Below are 20,045 nucleotides of genomic sequence, written 5' to 3' on the forward strand. Positions count from 1 at the left end.
AGTTCCCCTTGCCTTTCTTACCCGCGTTGCTCATTTGTATTACTTTCCGTCGATGGGGGGGTCCACGTTGCTGATCGGGGGGAGTGTTGCCGATCGGGGGGGCCGCTTTGCCTATCGATGCTTGGGGGAGCGTCGCTATTCTAAAATAAAAAAAATAGGAGTGAAAGGTGAGTGGTGAGATGGGCCTGGGGTGGAGAGAGAGAGAGAGGGGGGCAAGGCAGAACAGGGCAGATGATGGATGTGGAGAGAAGGGAGACTGAAGGGAGCAGGGCAGATGATGGATGTGGGAAGAAAGGGGCAGGGCAGGACAGATGATGGAAGTGGGGAGAAGGGAGACTGAAGGGAGCAGGGCAGATGATGGATGTGGGAAGAAAGGGGCAGGGCAGGACATATGATGGAAGTGGGGAGAAGGGAGACAGAAGGGAGCAGGGCAGATGATGGAAGTGGGGAGAACTTGTGCCCAGCCCTCACCTCCTCACCACTGCTACTGCTTTCCCACATGCTGGATGGGGGGAAGAAGATAGAGTTAGTGAGATAGTGGAGGGGGTGAAGGAAAGGGGTGGCAAGATGTGAGTAGACACAGTGAAAAGAGGGAAACTGAGGGCTGAATAGTAAGAATGAATTTAATTTAGACAGAGACAGAAAATAGAGAAGAAAGACCAGAGGAGAAAAGGAAAGGGAAGAGAGAGGAGAGAGATGCCAAAGAACGGGGAGGACATAGAGATATCACATCCGAGTGAAGGAAATGAGAAGAGAGATGCTAAAAACCACAGAGGGGGGGGAGGGAAGGAGAGATGGAAGAAGAGAGATGCCAGACTATGAGGGGAACAGAGGGAAGGTGATGGATGCCAGACCAAGGGGGGGGGGGGGGGGGCAGGAGCAGAGATGGCAGAGGGAGACAAACATTTTTTGGAAGGGGCAGACAGTGGATGGAAGGAAGAGAATTATGAGAAGATGAGGAAAGCAGAAACCAGACAACAAAGGTAGAAAAAAATTTCTATTTGTTTTATTTATTTATTTTTGCTATAGGATAAGGTATTATTGTAGCTGTGTTGATAATCGTTTATTAACAGAAAATGGAAATAAGATGATACTGTTTATTGAACTAATTTTAATACATTTTTTACAAATTCAGAGACCATAACTCCTTTCCTCAGGTCAGGACAGGGATACTGTAACAGCAGTATAGTTTACTGATCTGAAGAAAGAGGTTTTAACCTCTGAAAGCTAAGTAAGAAATGCATTAGTCCAATAAAATGATGGGCACTAAATTTTCTTCCCGCTATGCCCCATGCCTCCTACCCAAATGCAAAATATAAATTGGTGGGCTTCCCAAAGCCCTGCCAGCTGAAGATCTCTTCCTCTAGGAAGGAAGGGGGGATTTGTTCAGAGATGTTTGGAGGTTGCATAGAAGAAAAACTGTACACTGGCACTGGTATGGTCATCTTTGTTTATTTTTAATTTTAAAATAAAAAAAATAAAGAAATAAATACTTGGGGCGGAGCATGGTGGAGGCGGGGCATTGTGGTTGGGGCGGGGCATGGTGGATGGGGCGGGGCAGGGGGCCCAGTGTACTTGTGTGCATAGGAGCCCTCGACGAATTACCGGTAATCCTGCCATGTTTGGAAATCTGTGACTACTGAAAAAGAACGATATATTAATACTCAAATGCCTTCTGTTGATAAAATGGCAACCTTTTTTAAGGACAAAATCTTAACAATTATATCCTCATTTACTAGTGGCCCAGACTCATTTGTATCTCTATTTTCCAAACCATCGGAGATATTATTCCCGTAAATAGATACTGGTATGCTTTTGACTTGATATCAGAAAATCAATTAAAGAATCTCTGTGCAAAATCTGAGCAAAATAAATATTTACTTGATCCTTTCCCAGCCTATGGGCTCCTTTTACGAAGCCGCGTTAGCGGTTTTAGCGCAAGCAGCTTCTTAGCGCGTGCTACACCCGCGCTACGCGGCTAGAACTAACGCCAGCTCAATGCTGGCATTAGCGTCTAGCGCGGCCGGCAGTGTAGCGCGCGCTATTCCTCGCGTTAAACCGCTTCGTAAAAGGAGCCCTATATCTTTTGTAATATCCCCTCCCATGCTTTTTCATGGTTTACAGTTCTTGGTTATGATAATTTCAATGAAAATAGGAGTTTAAATAGTTAAATGCCTCTATAAAATTAAGGGTATAGTTATCCCTTATTGATTACCAAATTTTATGTTGTTATGCAATGCAATTCTTTCTTGGGCTTGATGGGATTTCTGATTTTCTATGACTGATATAAGTTGTATTAAGAAATAATATTTCTATATTTTTTTGTGTAAATTCCTTGTGCCCGGCGGTTTTCGGAGTTGCAGGCCTTGTTCGGCAGGGATTCCTATTTCTGATTTACAAAATCTGGGGTGTCAGTTCGGACGGTACCACAATTTCTTTCTAAGGAGGTGTCATCCTTTCTTTTATGACACTCTCACTTGTCCTTTCTTCTTCCTGGGAGGAGAAATGGGGAGACGTGCTTTTATTCACTGCATTTTTTTGAAAATGCGTAGAGGGGTTATGATAGAGACTTACAAGATCATGAAGGGCATAGAGAGAGTAGAGAGGGACAGATTCTTCAAACTTTTGAAAAATAAAAGAACAAGAGGGAATTCGGAAAAGTTGAAAGAGGACAGATTCAAAACGAATACTAGGAAGTTCTTCTTTACCCAGCGAGTGGTGGACACCTGGAATGCGCTTCCAGAGGGCGTAATAGGGCAAAGTACGGTACTGGGGTTCAAGAAAGGATTGGACAATTTCCTGCTGGAAAAGGGGATAGAGGGGTATAGATAGAGGATTACTGCACAGGTCCTGGACCTGTTGGGCCGCCGCGTGAGCGGACTGCCGGGCACGATGGACCTCGGGTCTGACCCAGCGGAGGCATTGCTTATGTTCTTATGTTCCCATATCCTGTATACTTGTTTAGAAACGTTAAAAAATTTCAATTAAAAAAAAAAGTTTACAGTTCTAATAAATCGTTTACTTTTCAATGTTCATTTTTCAGTCGATATGGGACATATTGCACTTTCTCCATTGTCGAAAAATACAGACTTGGATCCGACTGTCCCTGCAAGTTATCGTCCCATAGCAAACATACCGATAGTGACTAAATTAATTGAATCTATTGTCTCTACACAGCTTTCAGAATATTTGGATAAATTCTCAATTCTGCTCCCTTTTCAGCATGGGTTTCTTTGGTAGCGAAATTTCAGGGTCTTCTATCTCAGGGTCGATATGCAATGTTGCTACAATTTGACGTTAACCATAATATTTTAATTCAATTGTTAGCTAATACTGGTCTTAACGGAACGTTAATAGACTGGTTTAAAGGATTGTTGATATTAAGATAGTATTGAGTCCATAATGAGGGCAAGTTTTCACCTATTTGGACCTCTGTTTGTGGGGTATCTCAGGACTCTCCATTGTCCCCTATTTTGTTTAACATTTATATGACTACTTTGCAATCTTTGAAACGATTTCCAATCGAAACAATTTATAATTATGCAGATGATATTTTTATTTTGTTGGAAGTCGATCCTTCTCTGAATAGTTTGAAATCAGACATTAATTCCTGCATCTTAAGAATCCAAGGTTGGGCATTTTCAGTGTGCATGAAATTAACTACTACCAAGACAAAATTATTTTGGTTTGGGCCACAAATTGAGCAGTTGCCTAGTTCAATTTTGTTAGCCTCTGGTGACTCACTGAAAATTGATTATTCTTTTTATTTTTTTCAAATTCTTTATTCATTTTTCATCTTACAACAAGTACACAATATTACATCATTTAAAACTTTAACACATCACTTCAATTTGTTTCTATTGTCATCGTAAATACATAAATTTATTCCCTCCTCACCCACCCTTCCTACAAAAATTTCAATCAAAAATATCATATAAATATTGTATTCTTATCTATTGATTAAACCTTTAATAGAACGCCGAGAGAGGGGAGACATGATCGAGACGTTCAAATATGTCACGGGACGTATCGAGGTGGAAGAGGATCTCTTTTTCCTTAAAGGACCCACGGCAACAAGAGGGCATCCGTTGAAAATCAGGGGTGGGAAATTTCATGGCGACACCAGAAAATATTTCTTCACCGAAAGGGTGGTTGATCGCTGGAATAATCTTCCAGAACAGGTAATTGAGGCAAGCAGCGTGCCAGATTTTAAGAAAAAATGGGATTGGCATGTGGGATCTCTTCATGGAAGTAGTTAGGGGGTGGGCCATTAGTGTGGGCAGACTAGATGGGCCGTGGCCCTTTTCTGCCGTCATGTTCTATGTTTAGAATTTTATACCATCCCCCCTCCCCCTATGTATAAATATACTGTCAGTGGAAAATGATGTCTAATCATTACAATAATTTGTCAATGGCCCCCAAATCTTTTTAAAATTATTATAATTCCCTTTCTGTATAGCAATTGTTCTTTCCATTTTGTAAATGTGGCACAACAAATTCCACCAGAATGTATAGCTAAGATTATTGTAATTTTTCCAGTTACTGGTGATATGTTGCATGGCGACTCCTGTCATAATCAATAGAAGCTTATTATTGCTTGATGAAATTTGACTTTTTGTTCTCATTGACATACCAAACAGAATTGTATCATATGATAATGCTACATGGTTTTCTAATAAAGAATTTATTTGAGACCAAATTGATTTCCAAAAGGCCATGATACAGGGACAATAAAATATTAAATGATCTAGGGTCCCTGCTTCGAGATTACAATGCCAGCATCTATTAGACTTAGAGCTATCTAACTTTTGTAATTGAATTCTGGGTTTTATTCTGGATTCTTCACTCTCATTATCTAATCAAATTAATCGGTTCATAGTCATTCGCGCGTGAGACATCAGCACGCCGACATTGCAGCACCGACAATTTGGCGCAAGACTTTTAAAGAGCTCCGACGTGGGGTGTGAGTGGGGAACCCCCCCCCAGTTTATTTCATAGTCTTCGCGCTGCCGTTGGGGGGGAGGTTTGGGGGGTTGGAACCCTCCATTATAGAGTAAACTTAACTTTTTCCCGATTTTTTCGGAAAAAGTTAAGTTTTCTCTATAATGTAGGGGGTTGCACCCCCCACAACCCCCCCCAATGGCAGCGCAAAGAGTATGAAGTAAAGTGGGGGGGGGGTTCCCCCCCCACACCCCCGTTGGAGCTCTTTAAAAGTAAGTTTTTCACCGGCACGCTGATGTCTTGCACCAAATTGTCGGCACGCTGATATCTCGCGCGCTTTTGTCCCATCACTAATTAATCGTGTTATTAAAAATTGCTTTTTCAGTTTAAAGATGCTTAGAAGAGTATGTCATCTTTTTTTCCAGCAACATTTTGCAGTTTTGGTTCAGACCATTATTTTATCTCAGTTGGACTATGGCAGGGGTGTCCAATGTCGGTCCTCGAGGGCCGCAATCCAGTCGGGTTTTCAGGATTTCCCCAATGAATATGCATGAGATCTATTAGCATACAATGAAAGCAGTGCATGCAAATAGACCTCATGTATATTCATTGGGGAAATCCTGAAAATCCGACTGGACTGCGGCCCTCGAGGACCGACATTGGACACCCCTGGACTATGGCAACTCACTTTATGCTTTTTTTATGTTAACAGGCTACAACTTATCCAGAATACGGCAGCTAAACCGATATACGGTAAACATAAATATGATCATGTCATACCTTTATTGAGATCCCTTCACTGGTTTCCCGTTTACTGGAAGACCCAATTTAAATGTGCAACTGTAATTTTCAAAATCCTATATGGTATTTTTTCTTCTTTGGTTCCTGTCTCATTTAATTCACAAGAAATCTCTAATTCTAGGAGCTCTCAGAAATATAAACTTGGCTTTCCCCCTGTTAAAGGAATAAAAACTATGACCAATTTTTGTCGATCATTTTCTTTTTTATTCGTAAAAGTTTGGAATGACCTTCCTTCTATAATTAGTTCGCTCTCATCTACCCACTTTTCATAAAGTACTGAAGATATATTTATTTCAGAAATTTACTAATGATCCTTCTTTTTCAAATCAATCGTTAAAGATCAAATTCTGGCCTAAAAGATATACGGCCTCTTTTACAAAGGCCGCGCTAGCTAGATTTAAAGGGCTTCAGGGCTGTTGCCTCACAGCTTTATAAAAGAGGCTGATAGTTTCTGTTCTAATCTCTTGTATAATTTTAGTAATATTTTGTTAACTGAGTCGAGCCCTCCTGTTGGGATGAATCGGTATAAAAAATTAAAGATTAGATTAGATTGTTTTTGTGAAAAACTTTCTTGGCAACAAGAAGGCAGACGACTACACACAATTAGTAGAGGATATGCTCTTTCACTTCAACAAGCTTGGCTGTAACATGAGTGTTAGCCACTTAGATCGCTTTTCAGAGAACCTTGGTGACTTAAGCGAAGATCAAAGTGAAAGATTTTACCAAGACATAAAAACAATGGAAGCCAGATACCAAGGAAGTTGGGATGCACCCATGATGGCAGACTATTGTTGGAATCTTATGCGGGATTGTCCTGGCAGATCCCACTCTCGGAAGTCTTACATAAGGAGCTTCTTGTGGGTCATATGACTGGAAAGTGTGTATCATAAACTCATGCTTTTGGTATGACATAAGTACATTTTCATGTTGTACACTTTTCTTTTAATTTTTAACATGTTTCCTTCGTGCTTAAAAGACATTAATTTAAACACTACATTAAAATATTGTGATTTTTTAATAGAAACATAGGAACATGATGGCAGATAAAGGCCAAATGGTCCATCCACAACATTATCTCCTCTTCTCCCTATTGGCTAAGGCTCTTAACATTTGCATCTCCTCTTCTTATAGGCCAAGGCTCTTTACACCTGCATTGTGAGGTCATAGAGCTTTATGGTTATAGACACACGATAGCAGATAAAAGCCAAATGGCCCATCCAGTCTGCCCTTCCGCAGTAACCATTATCTCTTCCTCTCTCTAACAGATCACACGTGCCTATCCCACGCCTTCTTGAATTTATAGAACATGATGGCAGATAAAGGCCATTCAACATTTTCTTGAAACCCAACTTAACTGCACATAAGCACAGAACTCCTGGCAAGGCATTCCAGAGCTTTACCTCCCCCCCACCCCCCAACAACATAGCGTCACCATAGCAAATTACACATAAAATATAAAGTTATAATGCCGCTTTATAGAGCAATGGTCAGACCACAATTGGAATACTGTGTCTAACATTGGTCTCTCAACCTAAAGAAGGATATAAAACTGCTGGAGAGGGTGCAGAGATGAGCAACGAAGCTAATATAAGGTATGAAGAACTTGGAATACGAGGAACGACTTAAGAGACTGGGATTGTTCTCCCATGAGAAAAGGAGACTGCGAGGGGATATGATCGAGACTTTCAAAATACTGAAAGTAATCGACAAAATAGAGCAGGAAAAAAAAAATTATTTACAATGTCCAATGTGACACGGACAAGAGGACATGGACTGAAGCTGAGGTGGGACAAGTCCAGGACAAATATCAGGAAGTTCTGCTTCACGCAACGAATGGTGGACACCTGGAATGCTCTCCCAGAGGAGGTTGTTGCGGAATCCACCGTTCTAGGATTCAAAAGCAAACTAGATGCACATCTCCTTACGAGAGGCATAGAGGAATGTGGGTGACTAAAATTACGCCAGGTGTACACCTGGCTGGGCCTCCGGTTGTGTGGATCGCCAGACTTGATGGACCGAAGGTCTGATCTGGAGATGGCAGTTCTTATGTTCTTATGTAAAGAAAAGTCCTACGCTCTTCATTCATATCTAAGATACAGTCAAAATCCATTCTCTCTCAAAAAAAAAAATCCATGGGTCAGTTGCCTGTGACTCTCTTGAATTAATGAATATGTTCATTTGGGATAGAATCAGTACTAAAAGCCTTTTGAATATACTGTATATGTTTTCAGTAATTTCTTAAATGTTTTATGAATCAATTTAGTACAAATAGAGGGATCCTTTTAGTAAGGTGTGCTAACTGATTTAGCACGCGCTAAATGCTAAAATGCCCATAGGAATATAGTGGATGTCATAGCATTTAGCGCGTGCTAAATCAGTTAGCACACCTTACTAAAAGAATCCCTCTATTTGTACTAAATTGATTCATAAAACATTTAAGAAATTACTGAAAACATATACAGTATATTCAAAAGGCTTTTAGTACTGATTCTATCCCGAATGAACATATTCATTAATTCGAGAGTCACAGGCAACTGACCCATAGATTTTTTTTTTGAGAGAGAGAATGTTTCTCCTAGGACAAGCAGGATGAGTCAGCCACATATGGGTGTTGTCCCAACAGCTCCCAATTTGCGGATAAGCTCTCCAAAAGCTCAGAGAGATTTTTTTTTTTTTTTTCTCTGAGCACGTGCAGTGCCCGGGCCCCATTGGGCATGCCCGAGCCCTACCCATTTCCCCCTGCTTCCCCCTAATCCTCAGTCTTTAGTTTCCGCCCGTTCCCATCGGTCGGATTTTCTACAGCTCTCCATTACAACTTTTCTATTCATCACCTTGAAGATGCCTGAATCATCTAAAGAAATGACTGGGATGCAGGAGAAGGATGAATGCACTGGATCCTCATGAATTGTGCGCCCACTGATTGGATCCGGCGCACAAGGTTTCCGTGTTGCTGCCGCTTAGCCATCCTCATCGGAATGCAGCAGCGGGGGATCCTCAAGCTACAGCGGCAAGTAGCCTCCAGGATGCCCTGGCTCAGCTAATCCCCCCACCTGCACTTGGCCCGGCAGATAAATCTCTCCCGGAGTCCCTGCATGCTGCCGCGTACAGCCAGCCTCTGCAGGCAGCCGATAGGGGTCTCGCCAGACTGAGAGATCTCTCCTGGAGTCTCTGCATGCTGCTGCATAAAGCCAGCCTCTGCAGACAGCAGATCGGGGTTTTCGCCCTCCAGACTGAGAGATCTCCCCTGGAGTCCCTGCATGCTGCCACGTACACTGTATCTTAGATATGAATGAAGAGCGTAGGACTTTTCTTTACATAAGAACATAAGAACTGCTTGCTTGCGGAAGCCGATTCCATTGACGGTGCTAAAAAGAAGAATGTCTTATTGCGGGTTAGCTCCCATTTCGCTCTATACACCGATGGAAGGACCAGCCTATTGTCCTGTAAAGATCTTAATGTTCGAGTTGGGGCATATGGAGTAGTCAAAGACTGCAGATAGCATCACATCTTCCTAGGCCCTGTTCTACAAAGATGCATGTGTACACTTTTAAATGGGCTCGTGGAATGCAGGCATGGCCAATGGGCAAAGCACGGATAAGTCAGGGTCGTTCACGCAGTATTGGAGAAATATGAGCGATCCATGCGTAATGTAGGTGCGAGGATTTACACTAGGGTTTGGGTTGGTGTAAGCCAGAGGTGTCAAAGTCCCTCTTTGAGAGCCGCAATCTAGTTGGGTTTTCAGGATTTCCCCAATGAATATGCATGAGATCTATTAGCATACAATGAAAGCAGTGCATGCAAATAGATCTCATGCATATTCATTGGGGAAATTCTGAAAACCCGACTGGATTGCGGCCCTTGAGGAGGGACATTGACACCTCTGGTGTAAGCCCTTGTGCCTCTACATGGGCACTCTGCAAATGGCACCCAACCCAGAGCGCTCAATGTATCAAATGAACCCCTACATTTGGACGTCATTTGCTGAATTTAGTCTACAGGGTGTAGCTTTATAAATTTGCACGCCAATTTTGGCATCTCATTGGCACACGCTGAGTGCTGATTCTGCCCTGGGGAGCACAATTGTCCAATGAGAATGTTTGTTTCACTGTGACGTCAGGGGGGTGGAATCCTGTGCTTAAATTTGGTAAGAAAAGAACGCGGCAGCCATGTTCAGCAGCACTGTGCTTTAACATTTTTTAGTTGGCATGAAGTTTAATTGCTAGGTAAGCAAGTTAGAATACTTTATTCAACTTTTAGAGGGATGGAAAGGAAGCGATGGTAATTTTATTTTTCATTGCAGCTCTTTACGCCATCACACCTCATTCCCTGATGAAAGAAATGAAACGGGGCTTGCGTTGGATGAGGTGGTGCTGCAAGATAAGTTCATTGTCGCCCATATTATTATGAACAATTTATAAAGCATAAAAATGTAATAAATTTGATATAAAGTATTAATAAGGAAATAAGAACAACAAAACTATCACTAAAATTGAACTGAAAATTATGAGTAGAGAATAGACAGGATTTATGAGGATCGCAGCCAGTCAGAGTTATGCTACCCGATTGGCAGTCTGATGCCAGAGTGATGCATTTGGGGGGTAGAAATCTGAGGGAACTGTATGTGCTGGGAGGTGAGAGGTTGATAAGCACTGACGGAGAGAAGGACCTTGGGGTGATTTTGTCTGAGGATCTAAAGGGGTCTAAACAGTGTGATAAGGCGGTAGCTGTAGCCAGAAGGATGCTAGGCCGTATAGAAAGAGGAATAACCAGCACAAGATGGGATGTGTTGATGCTCCTGTATAGGTTGTTGGTGAGGCCGCACTTGGAGTATTATGTTCAGTTTTGGAGGCCGTATCTGGTGAAGGATATAAAAAGACTTGAAGCGGTCCAGAGGAAGGCGACGAAAATGATAAGAGGTTTGAACCAAAAGAAATGAGAAGAGACTGGAAGACCTAAATATGTATACCCTGGAGGAGAGGAGGGACAGGGGAGATATGATACAGACGTTTAAATACTTGAAAGGTATTAATATAGAAACAAATCTTTTCCACAGACGAGAAAATGGTAAAACTAGAGTGCATAATTTGAGGTTGCAAGGAGGAAGACTCGGGAGCAATGTTGGAAATTCTTTTTCACGGAGAGGGTGGTAGGTGCCTGGAATGCCCTCCCGAGGGAAGTGGTGGGGAGGAAAATGGTGATGGAATTCAAAAAAGCGTGGGATAAACATAGAGGATCTCTAATTAGAAAACAAAGGATGTAAATTAAAGAACTAAGGGCTAGATTCACAAAGCAAACTGATCATGTACCGCTCGGTTTGCGCTCACTTTCCTACTATGGCTCGATTCACTAACCTTCCTCCAGACCCCATCCGCACCCGATCCGATCTGCGCATGCAAATGAGTAAAAAGGCATATAAATTTCTTAAGGCATTGATTCATGAAACCATTTCGTCCAAACCGACTGGCCTTTCCGTTCCAAAAAGTTTCGATTGCTGAGGACCATCCTCGCCGACTATTCCTGCCTAGCAACTGCCACGTGCATGTTAAGAACCCCCATTAAAAATATATATCTACCCCACAAAAAATCCAAAATATATCAAAACTTTAAATATATGTAAACTTTCATGTACATAAGCGTTAGAAATATGTTTTTGATTTTTTGGGAATGCGCACAGCGAGCGCGGGAGTGAATCTCGGATTTGAAATGTGCATGGCAAGAAAATTGTGGATTAACCCCTTGCTCTCCTTGCGCATTGTACATTTCATATATCAATGCCAAATTTTTAAAAAAATCAAAAATAACTTTTAAGGGCCAGCTATCCCTCCCCTCCCTTCCTTCCAGCTAGATTGTTCCGACGTCCTGGGGTCGCCTTTGGTTGCTTCGTGCTTCACAGCAGAAAGAGCCGCACAGTCTCCTGGGATTCGTAGGCTGTATATAACAGCACGTGATCCCAGCGCATTCAACTGCTGTTAACTGTTGTGCCTTCTAGCAACTTAACAGTTCTTTTCCTGAGAGAAATGGATGGCGCTCGTCGGCTACGCTATCTGCTTCTTTTGGAACATGAGTATGCCGAGGAGAGGTTGGTAAAAACTACAGTTCTTATATTGCATTTTTTACGACAACAATGCTTTGCAGTAGGCGCATTCGGAGCCCGCCAATGATGTCCGTGATTAAACCATGCCCCATTTCTACGCAGTGAAGTCTTAAAGAGCTAGCGCATGCGTTATGTGCTTCGAAACCAACACAGATACAGTGCGCACGTGTGTCGATCGATGTTACAGCGAGACGTGTGCGCGAATGGGAGCGTGTTTACGATTTGATCATTTGCATGGACAAGCTTTACTGAATTGATCGGCCAGAATGACTCGTAAATGGATAGGACACAAATCGAAGCGATTTGTGGACTTTAGTGAATCTAGCCCTAAGGCCAGTACTGGACACACTTGCACGGTCTGTGTCCCATATGTGATGATTTGGTGTAGGTTTGGGCTTGGGAAGGTATCAATGGGAACTCCACTAACTTGGAACATGAGGATGTTACTAGCCAGAATTTATGGCAGATATCCTGCAAACAGGATGGTTGGATAGGCAGGAGTGAGCTTACCAGGCACCCCCGCCCCCCATGTTATATCCCTTCCCTCTATCTCATTTCTCCTAAGACTATGTAACTTTTTCCTAACCCTCCCACTTACCCTCACTGTCAGGTCTGTCTATACGTATTATATGTTTCTATTTTTCTCACTACTCTCTCTAAACACAATTAAATATATCTTGCTTTCCTATTTAAATTTTATTGTTAACCGGTCAGATATTTGTTTTTATGATCGGGGTATAAAAAACCAATAAACTTGAAACTTGAAACTTGGACGATAACTTCAGCCTTTGGAACCTAGGACAATACCAGACTTTACAGTCTATGGCCCAGAAATATCGAAGAGACAAGTTAATTTAATCATGTATTTTTAATGGGTAGACTGAATGGACCGTTCAGGTCTTTACCTACTGTCATTTACTATGTTACTATATACTATGATGATCCCTATTCTCACGAACATCTGGCAAGGACCTGAAGGGAAACTAACAGGATACAGTTGACAGATCCGAGATTCAGAGAGCAGATCCACGACACAGTCCACAGAATTGGACGCTAGTCAACAGATAAATTATATTGTGAATGGAATTAGCACCAGGACATAACCAACTGAATCAAGATCTTGTTGATTGTCAAATTTGGGTCTAGTCAACAGATCTATGATATTGTCAATGGATCTAGCACAGGACATTATCCAATGAACCATGATCTTGTTGACTGTCAAAGTTGGGTCTAGTCAATGGATCTTTGATATTGTCAAAGGATCTAGCATCAGGACATAATCCACTGAATTTGGATCTAGTCAACAGATCAAGGATATGGTCTAGAATGCTATGAAGGACAAAGAGGCTAATTTCTCACCAGCGACAAAGCATACCCTCCAGAGCCCAGCATGGAGCGCCATCTTGATCTCTGTTGTCTGGTTCTGTTGCAGAACAATGCCCTCTTCCATGTAGAGCCAGTAGTCCGTACTCACGGCAATACCCACAAGGAGAAGTCCACATGCGCCAAACACACTGCTGAGCAAGGTCAGCGCACGGCTGCTGCAGTTACTCATCCTAAAGGGTAGGGGGGAGGTGAGGAGCCCAAGGGAAGATGAGGCACGATTACCTGAGAAGAAAGGAGAGAAGGAGGTGGGCAGAGAGAGAGGTCAACTGAGTAACCAAATGGGATGTTCTTCCAATGTGATCTGATGACTACTGCAATGTGAAAGCATGTGAGCAAATGGACAAGTCTACACATGAGCTTCTGTTTTGTACACCTGGGTCACTGGGTGACAGAGATTTTCGTTCTGACCTAGAGTAACAGTTTGCATGACATTACTTACAGTCTGGTCAGAGGCAGGGAAACCTTTTCCCTGTCCATATTCTCGTTAATTCTAGGCATTTACATGGACACTTTTACGCCTAGCATGCAAAGTTACGCCTGCAAGTAGAATAGTGTCAGTTGTGCGCATAATATACTGTTTTAATTAGCTGCTAATTGACATTAACTACTGATGCTTGGCTTTAATTGTCACTAATTAGAACTTATGAGCTTAATTCAGGGGTCCTCAAAGTCCCACCTTGAGGGCTGAATCCAATCAGGTTTTCAGGATTTCCCCAATGAATATGCATGAGATCTATGTGCATGCACTGCTTTCAATGCATATTCATTGGGGAAATCCTGAAAACCCGACTGGATTTGGCCCTCAAGGAGGAACTTTGGGGACCCCTGGCTTAATTGCTGTTCATTGGGATTATACATATTACACGTGCAAAACCAAGTTTCCAAGTTTATTTGTCATTTGATTTAGCATTTATCAAATATTATCTGAATGGTTTACAATGGAGAGATAAATTAAAAGAAATAAAACACACCAAATAATGGTATAGTAAATAAAATTTATAAAGGTGGATAAGTAACAAAAGGACTGAATCAGAGGAAAGGAGGGGGCGTGAAAGATGAATAAATACATCGAGATCGAAATAAAACAAAAGGGAAGGGAAAATAAAAGGAAGGGAGAAAAGCAATAGGAATGGGTTCGCTTCTAGAGAAGCGTTTTATCAATAAAACCCATTGTATGCAACTGCTATGGGTGGGTTGGGGTCAGGGCCCAGTACTTACGCACATGGGTTATAGAATTCCAGCAGTTACGCGCCAAACATCCTATCACCTAATTATAGGCAACCTACGAAGAACTACCCTCATTGCTGGTAACTTTGTAAAATGGACACCACCGTTTAGACACCAGGTGTGCCTGAAAATGACGAGAATTTTGGCACACATGTAGCTGTGATTGCACATAACGGCCCGGAAATGTCAATTCTCCGTAATGCTCTGTTCTACAAAATGTCGCCTAAATCGTACATAGTGTGAAAGTGGACATGCGGATGGGCAGGGCACTCAGTTATATGCCTAAATTATAGAATACTTAGCCATATGGAGGTGAGTGTGTACACCAGCTGTGTGCCTGGCACAAATGCTTGCGCCTAAACTACATATACGCGCATATCTGACCCTATATGCTAGTTTTCTATAAAGGTAGGTAGGCACCTAGGCCCTTATTCTAACTCCTAGGCACAATTGTCAATCAACCGCTAGGCACCATCAATAGAATCACGCCTAGAAGCATCTATGCGTTCTTAGACACCGGTAAGTGTTAAATCCTTAGGCGTGCTGCCATTTAGGCCAGGGTTTTCTTGGCCTGAGTGCGCCTAAGTCAATCCACGCCCAAACTGTGCCTCAGATCTGTCCCTAAACATGCCTACTTGCTGATAGATACCTCAATGTAGATACCTACGTCAAAGTGGTAGGCGCATACTAGCAAATTAATTTTTTTTAATCATTAAAAAAAAAATTGAACGACACTTTCAATTAGCAGCGTTGATTAAGCCAATTTAAATAATTAAGTTAGGTCGCCTAGATCGGCAAGGTATGAAGATGTAGGTGCCAAACCGTAGGCGTCTTTTATTCAGTCAAGGTCCTTGAAAGAATAGGCTTCACATCTTGACACATTCTCCCAAATTCTGCGTAAGTCACCCAAAGTTAGGGGCGTAGTTTTGGAAACAGATCATAGACACATGTGGAAAGTAATTGGCGCAACTTCAAGGGGGAGGGCGTGGCCAAGGAAGAGGTTCCCAGGATTTAGGCGTAGAGTTATGAAATATTTCTATTTCTGTGCCTAACTGACAGTAATTAGGCGCAAGCGTTTACACCAGCTTTTGGCGGGTGAAAAATGTTTGCGCCTAAAGTTAAGCATGAAAATAACTTAAGCTAGTCATTTGTAAAGACGGTGCTGCACAGAAGTACCCTTATTAAATTCGCTCTTAGCAAGCATCATTCTGGTAGCTAACGCTGGATCCTTAAACAGAGTTCCCCCCACTGTTACAGAAGTCCTTGGTTCATCCAAGGTGATGGGGTCCCTTAGGCAGGGACTGGCCTGGCTTTGTTCCTATATCTCTAATGGCAAAACCGTATCTGTCCCTCGAGGGGGGTGGGAGAATTAGTGACTGTTATTGTTCCCCTCTTGAGGGGGGGGAATATGTCTATATTCTTGCCTCTTTCTTCATATATATCTCAATGTGGGCATCTAGGAGGATCCATCTTAGAGAGAGACCTCCTCGCCAGGAAGAAAATGGCCCAGGAATATGTCTGGATATCTATAATTCCCTATTCACCACGGGGAGATGGGATTTTTTTGTTTGTTTGTTTCACGTATGCAACAGACAGGCCTGGTTCAATCTCTGCTTTATGAGACTCTTGTAAAAAGAGACCTTACAGTGGACAAAAGTGTTTAAGAGTCGGAGAGCCTGCGGCTAAGTGTAGCACCTGCTCCCCTTCTCTGGCCGTGTGCGCTGTGTGCCTTAGCAAAAAAAAAAAAAGAAAGAAAGAAAATGAACAAGGTAGGCTGTTGTACTTGGCCTTATAACCCTTTAGAGTCAGGCAGCTGTGTAGGAACCATGCAAAGATTTATCTGCATTGTCCTCTCCCCCCTTCCCACACACACACACACACACACACATGTACACATGCATAGGAGAGGGCAGAGATGCATGGGAAGTCCCCCAGATGCTGAGGGTCCAAAAAACCAACCCCTATGCAGCCATTGTCACACATACAACCTCCCCCCCAGCCCCCATAACATGTTTAAACATACTCTCTACCCCTCTCCCTCCCTCTCACAAGCCCCAAGCCCATCACACAGCAGAAAAAAATAAGAGAGAGAGAGGCATGCCTGACAGAAAGGGGGCTGGACACACACACAGACACGCATTCACACGTGTTCCCCTGTCATCACACACAGGGTTCCCCCACCTCCAGCAGATCATATAATCTCTGCCTCTCACCAAGCCACTATACCCCCCCTAAAATAACAAAAATCAGGGAGCTGATTTACAAGTCACGCTGTCAAAATGTCAGAAAAATTAGACCGATGCCTGGGGCCCTTGTTCACCCTTGCACCAAAGTGAAATACACAGTTCTGTACATGCATGCCCACCCTAGAAATAAAAACTACACCCCACCACCCCCAGCCTCGATGAAAGTGATACAGCCCACCTCAGGGGACATCTCTTGGGGAGGGAGTTTAAATACAATCTCAGAAGTAATTATTGCTCGTCATACTTCAAGACAATCAAGAGTTCATGGAAGTGGGGGGGGGAGGATAAACTAGCCTGAATCTGGCTGTCTCTTAGGACAAGTAAACCAGAAGCAGCCCAGTGACTCCCTCCCTGTCAGCACCTTTGTGTACAGTGCACCCCCTCCCACCAGCATCTCCCCAATTGTCGCCCCTTCGCATAATTGGCACAGAAGTCCACCTGAACTGGATCGTAAGCTGTGGACCGGGAATTGTCCATGTGTATTTCTTACAGCTCCGCGTGTAATAATCCCCCACCCCCCTCCTTTCCTCTTCTCGTGCTCTGTATGCGCTCCGCCATGGCAAGCGCTCTTGCACAGAGGTCCCACAAAAAAAAGCGTCCGCGCGATCACGTCGCTGCCGCTGCCACCCCTTCTCCCTCCCTACCTCTGCCGCCGCGGTGCCTCGCCGCCACACGCAGCCGTACCTGCTTACCACGTCCGCCGGTGCCCACACCATTTCAGCTCCTTCTCCGGGATGCCGTGCTGCGGCAGGATCTCCGCCTCACCTCCCCCCTCCACTCCTCCCCTCTCTCCCTCCTGGTGAAATGAAAAACCTGCACTCACTCCCCACCCTCCCTCCTCACCCCCCACCCCTCCCTCGAACGCTAACCAGGATGACCAGAGGGAAAAGGATGGAGATGTACTCAAAAAAGAAAATGACAGAGGGATGGGGCTTCAGAAGGGGAAGCCCCTGCTTCCCTCTTCATTCAGGAGGGTGAAGGGGGGGGGGAGAATGCAGGTTTAGCAAAAGGAAAGGACCCCGACGTCTTCTTGCTTATCTCTCCCTTTCTCAGAAATTTCTATCCCTCTCTCATTCTCTCTCCCTCCTTGGTGAATACTGGCAAATCCCAGCCTCTAGCAGGCCAGGACAAAGGGGGAGGTGGTGTTGGGGAGGGGGGGGTGAAGACTGAGACACAATCAGAGGAGAGAAGGGATAAGGGAAAATATGCATGACTGCACAGAAAGACAAGGGGAAGAGGAAAGCACCGCAGAATCCGTCCCTCTCCATCACACTCCCCCCCCCCCAACCAATGGGACCTGAATGGCAATGAGCAAGCGGCATTGATTGAGCGAATGCAATAAGCCACAAGCGCTGCCCGTCTCCAGATATGGGAGCGGGGATTAATATTAAGGACTCGTGTGTATGGAGGGGGGGTTGGCGGTATGGAGATTATAGACAATTATGCATATCACATATCTGGCGGGGATTCCAGAGTTGCAGCTTTTGTGTCCAATAGCTCAGAAAATAGGGAGTCCTGGTGATGGTGGGGGAGAGACATCCTGCCTCATTAGAGGCTTACAAGTATAAATATATTTTAGAAATATAGATGATTGTTTTGTCTCCCTGTTCTTTTACCTGGGGGGGGGGGGGGTAGGGATAGAATTGGAGATCACAAGAGGTGTACAATGCATGTGGGGGGGGGGGGGTGGACCATAGACCATAATTTTGCATCTCTCTGAATAATACCTAGCTGCTGTTTTGCATGGGGGGGGGGGGTGTTGAATCTCATGACAGTGTAGTTTCTTTGCTTGGGAGGGGGGGGAGGTTAGGTCGTATTAATGGTGGAAGGAGGGGAATAAAATTTAGAGTCACCACTTGGAGCATTTCACACTCCCCCCCCTAAAGTGTGCTTATGTGTAAAGGGATAGATGGAGAATCTTTGGGGGGGGGTGGTATTGTGCACATAAGTAGGATTTCTGAAGTCTGGGTTTGGCATCTGTTTCTTGATTTTATGCCGCTAACACTGGGAGGAGGGGTTGGAGTTAACACTGGAGGGGGGGGGGATTAGAAGGGGGCCTGATGTGGACCTGGGAAGGATGTATTGTGTGTTTATACATTATCAGTAGGTTTATGAAGTTTGGAACTTGACATATGTGTGTGTCTCTCTCTCTGGATATTATGCTACTGTTAACACAGGGGGAGGGAGATTGGAGTGGGGGGTGATGGGAACCCGTGGGAGGGGGGCATATATTGTGTGTTTATATATTGTTAGTAGGTTTCTGAAGTCTGGGAATTGATATGTGTCTCTCTCTGCTACTCCTACTTATCATTTCTATGGCGCTGCTGGACGTAATCAGCGCTGTACATTGAAACCTTCAAGGGACAGTCCCTGCTCAGTAGAGCTTACAATCGAATCACACAGGCAAACAGATAAGTAGGAGGTCAAAGAGTTTCTCAGGCCTGGGTGCTTTACAAGCGAGTGGGGGTTTAGGAGTTAAAGGCAACCTTGAAAAAGTGGGCCATTAGCCTGGATTTGAATACTGCCAGGATATTATACTACTGTTAACCCTGGAAGGGTGGCAGGGATTGGAATGGGGGTAATGGAAAGACACAGGGGATGCTTTTTGTATATATTGTTGCTATGTTTCTGGGATTTTATGTCTCTACACCTCTCTGGGGGGTGGGGCAAGATTTCTAAGGACTTTCCCCTCCTCTTTCTCCTCCCCACTATCCTTCAACTCCCTCCTCACTTCCTTCTTTCCATGGGGCTGAGAAAAGACAAGATAGCAGCTCTCAATATATTCCTCCTCCCTTGCGTACCCTCCCTCATATAATGTACACCTGTCCTCTTCTCCCTCCTTCCCCCACCAATCTTGTCATATTCTTTCTCTCTTTCACACTCCTGTCCTCTTCCTTCTCTTTCTCTTTCCTCTCACCCTCCCCATACTCCTGTCTCCCTCCTTCTCCTCCCTTCCTTCCTCTATCCCACACTCATGTCCTCTAACTCCTCTCTCTCCCACATTCCAGTCCTCCTCCCTCCTCCACAATCATTGCTTCTTCTCCCTCCTATCCTTTCCTCCCCAAACTCCTGTCCTTCCTCCTTCCTTCCCTCTCCTGGACTCCTGCCCTCTTTCTCCTCTCTCCCTCTCTCACACACCCATCATCTTCTCCCTCCCCTCCCCCTCTCCTGTCCTCTTCTCTATCCCTCCCCACACATTCATGTACTCTTCCTCCTCCTGTCTTAATCTTCCCAACCCATCCTTGTAAAGGGGGCGATATTTGAACTGTATCAGCCCATCTATGGCAATTCCTCCCACCCTTCACATTTCTGAGGCATCCGATTTTCCCTGGCACTGCCTTATTCCCAGA

General features: G+C 43.9%; 1 protein-coding gene across 2 annotated transcripts in view; it reads right to left on the reverse strand.

The window, feature by feature from the left end:
- CACNG7 (calcium voltage-gated channel auxiliary subunit gamma 7) overlaps positions 1-20,045 on the reverse strand; it is a 50,911-nt gene that overhangs the window by 9,365 nt on the left and 21,501 nt on the right. For both annotated transcript variants that reach the window (XM_033961380.1, XM_033961378.1), the window contains exon 2: positions 13,196-13,444. In XM_033961380.1, the coding sequence (XP_033817271.1) occupies positions 13,196-13,391 (196 nt within the window). In that variant the 5' untranslated portion in view covers positions 13,392-13,444. The remainder of the gene's footprint in view (positions 1-13,195; positions 13,445-20,045) is intronic.

Source organism: Geotrypetes seraphini, chromosome 10, assembly GCF_902459505.1.
Source record: "Geotrypetes seraphini chromosome 10, aGeoSer1.1, whole genome shotgun sequence".
Classification (NCBI taxonomy): Eukaryota; Metazoa; Chordata; class Amphibia; order Gymnophiona; family Dermophiidae; genus Geotrypetes; species Geotrypetes seraphini.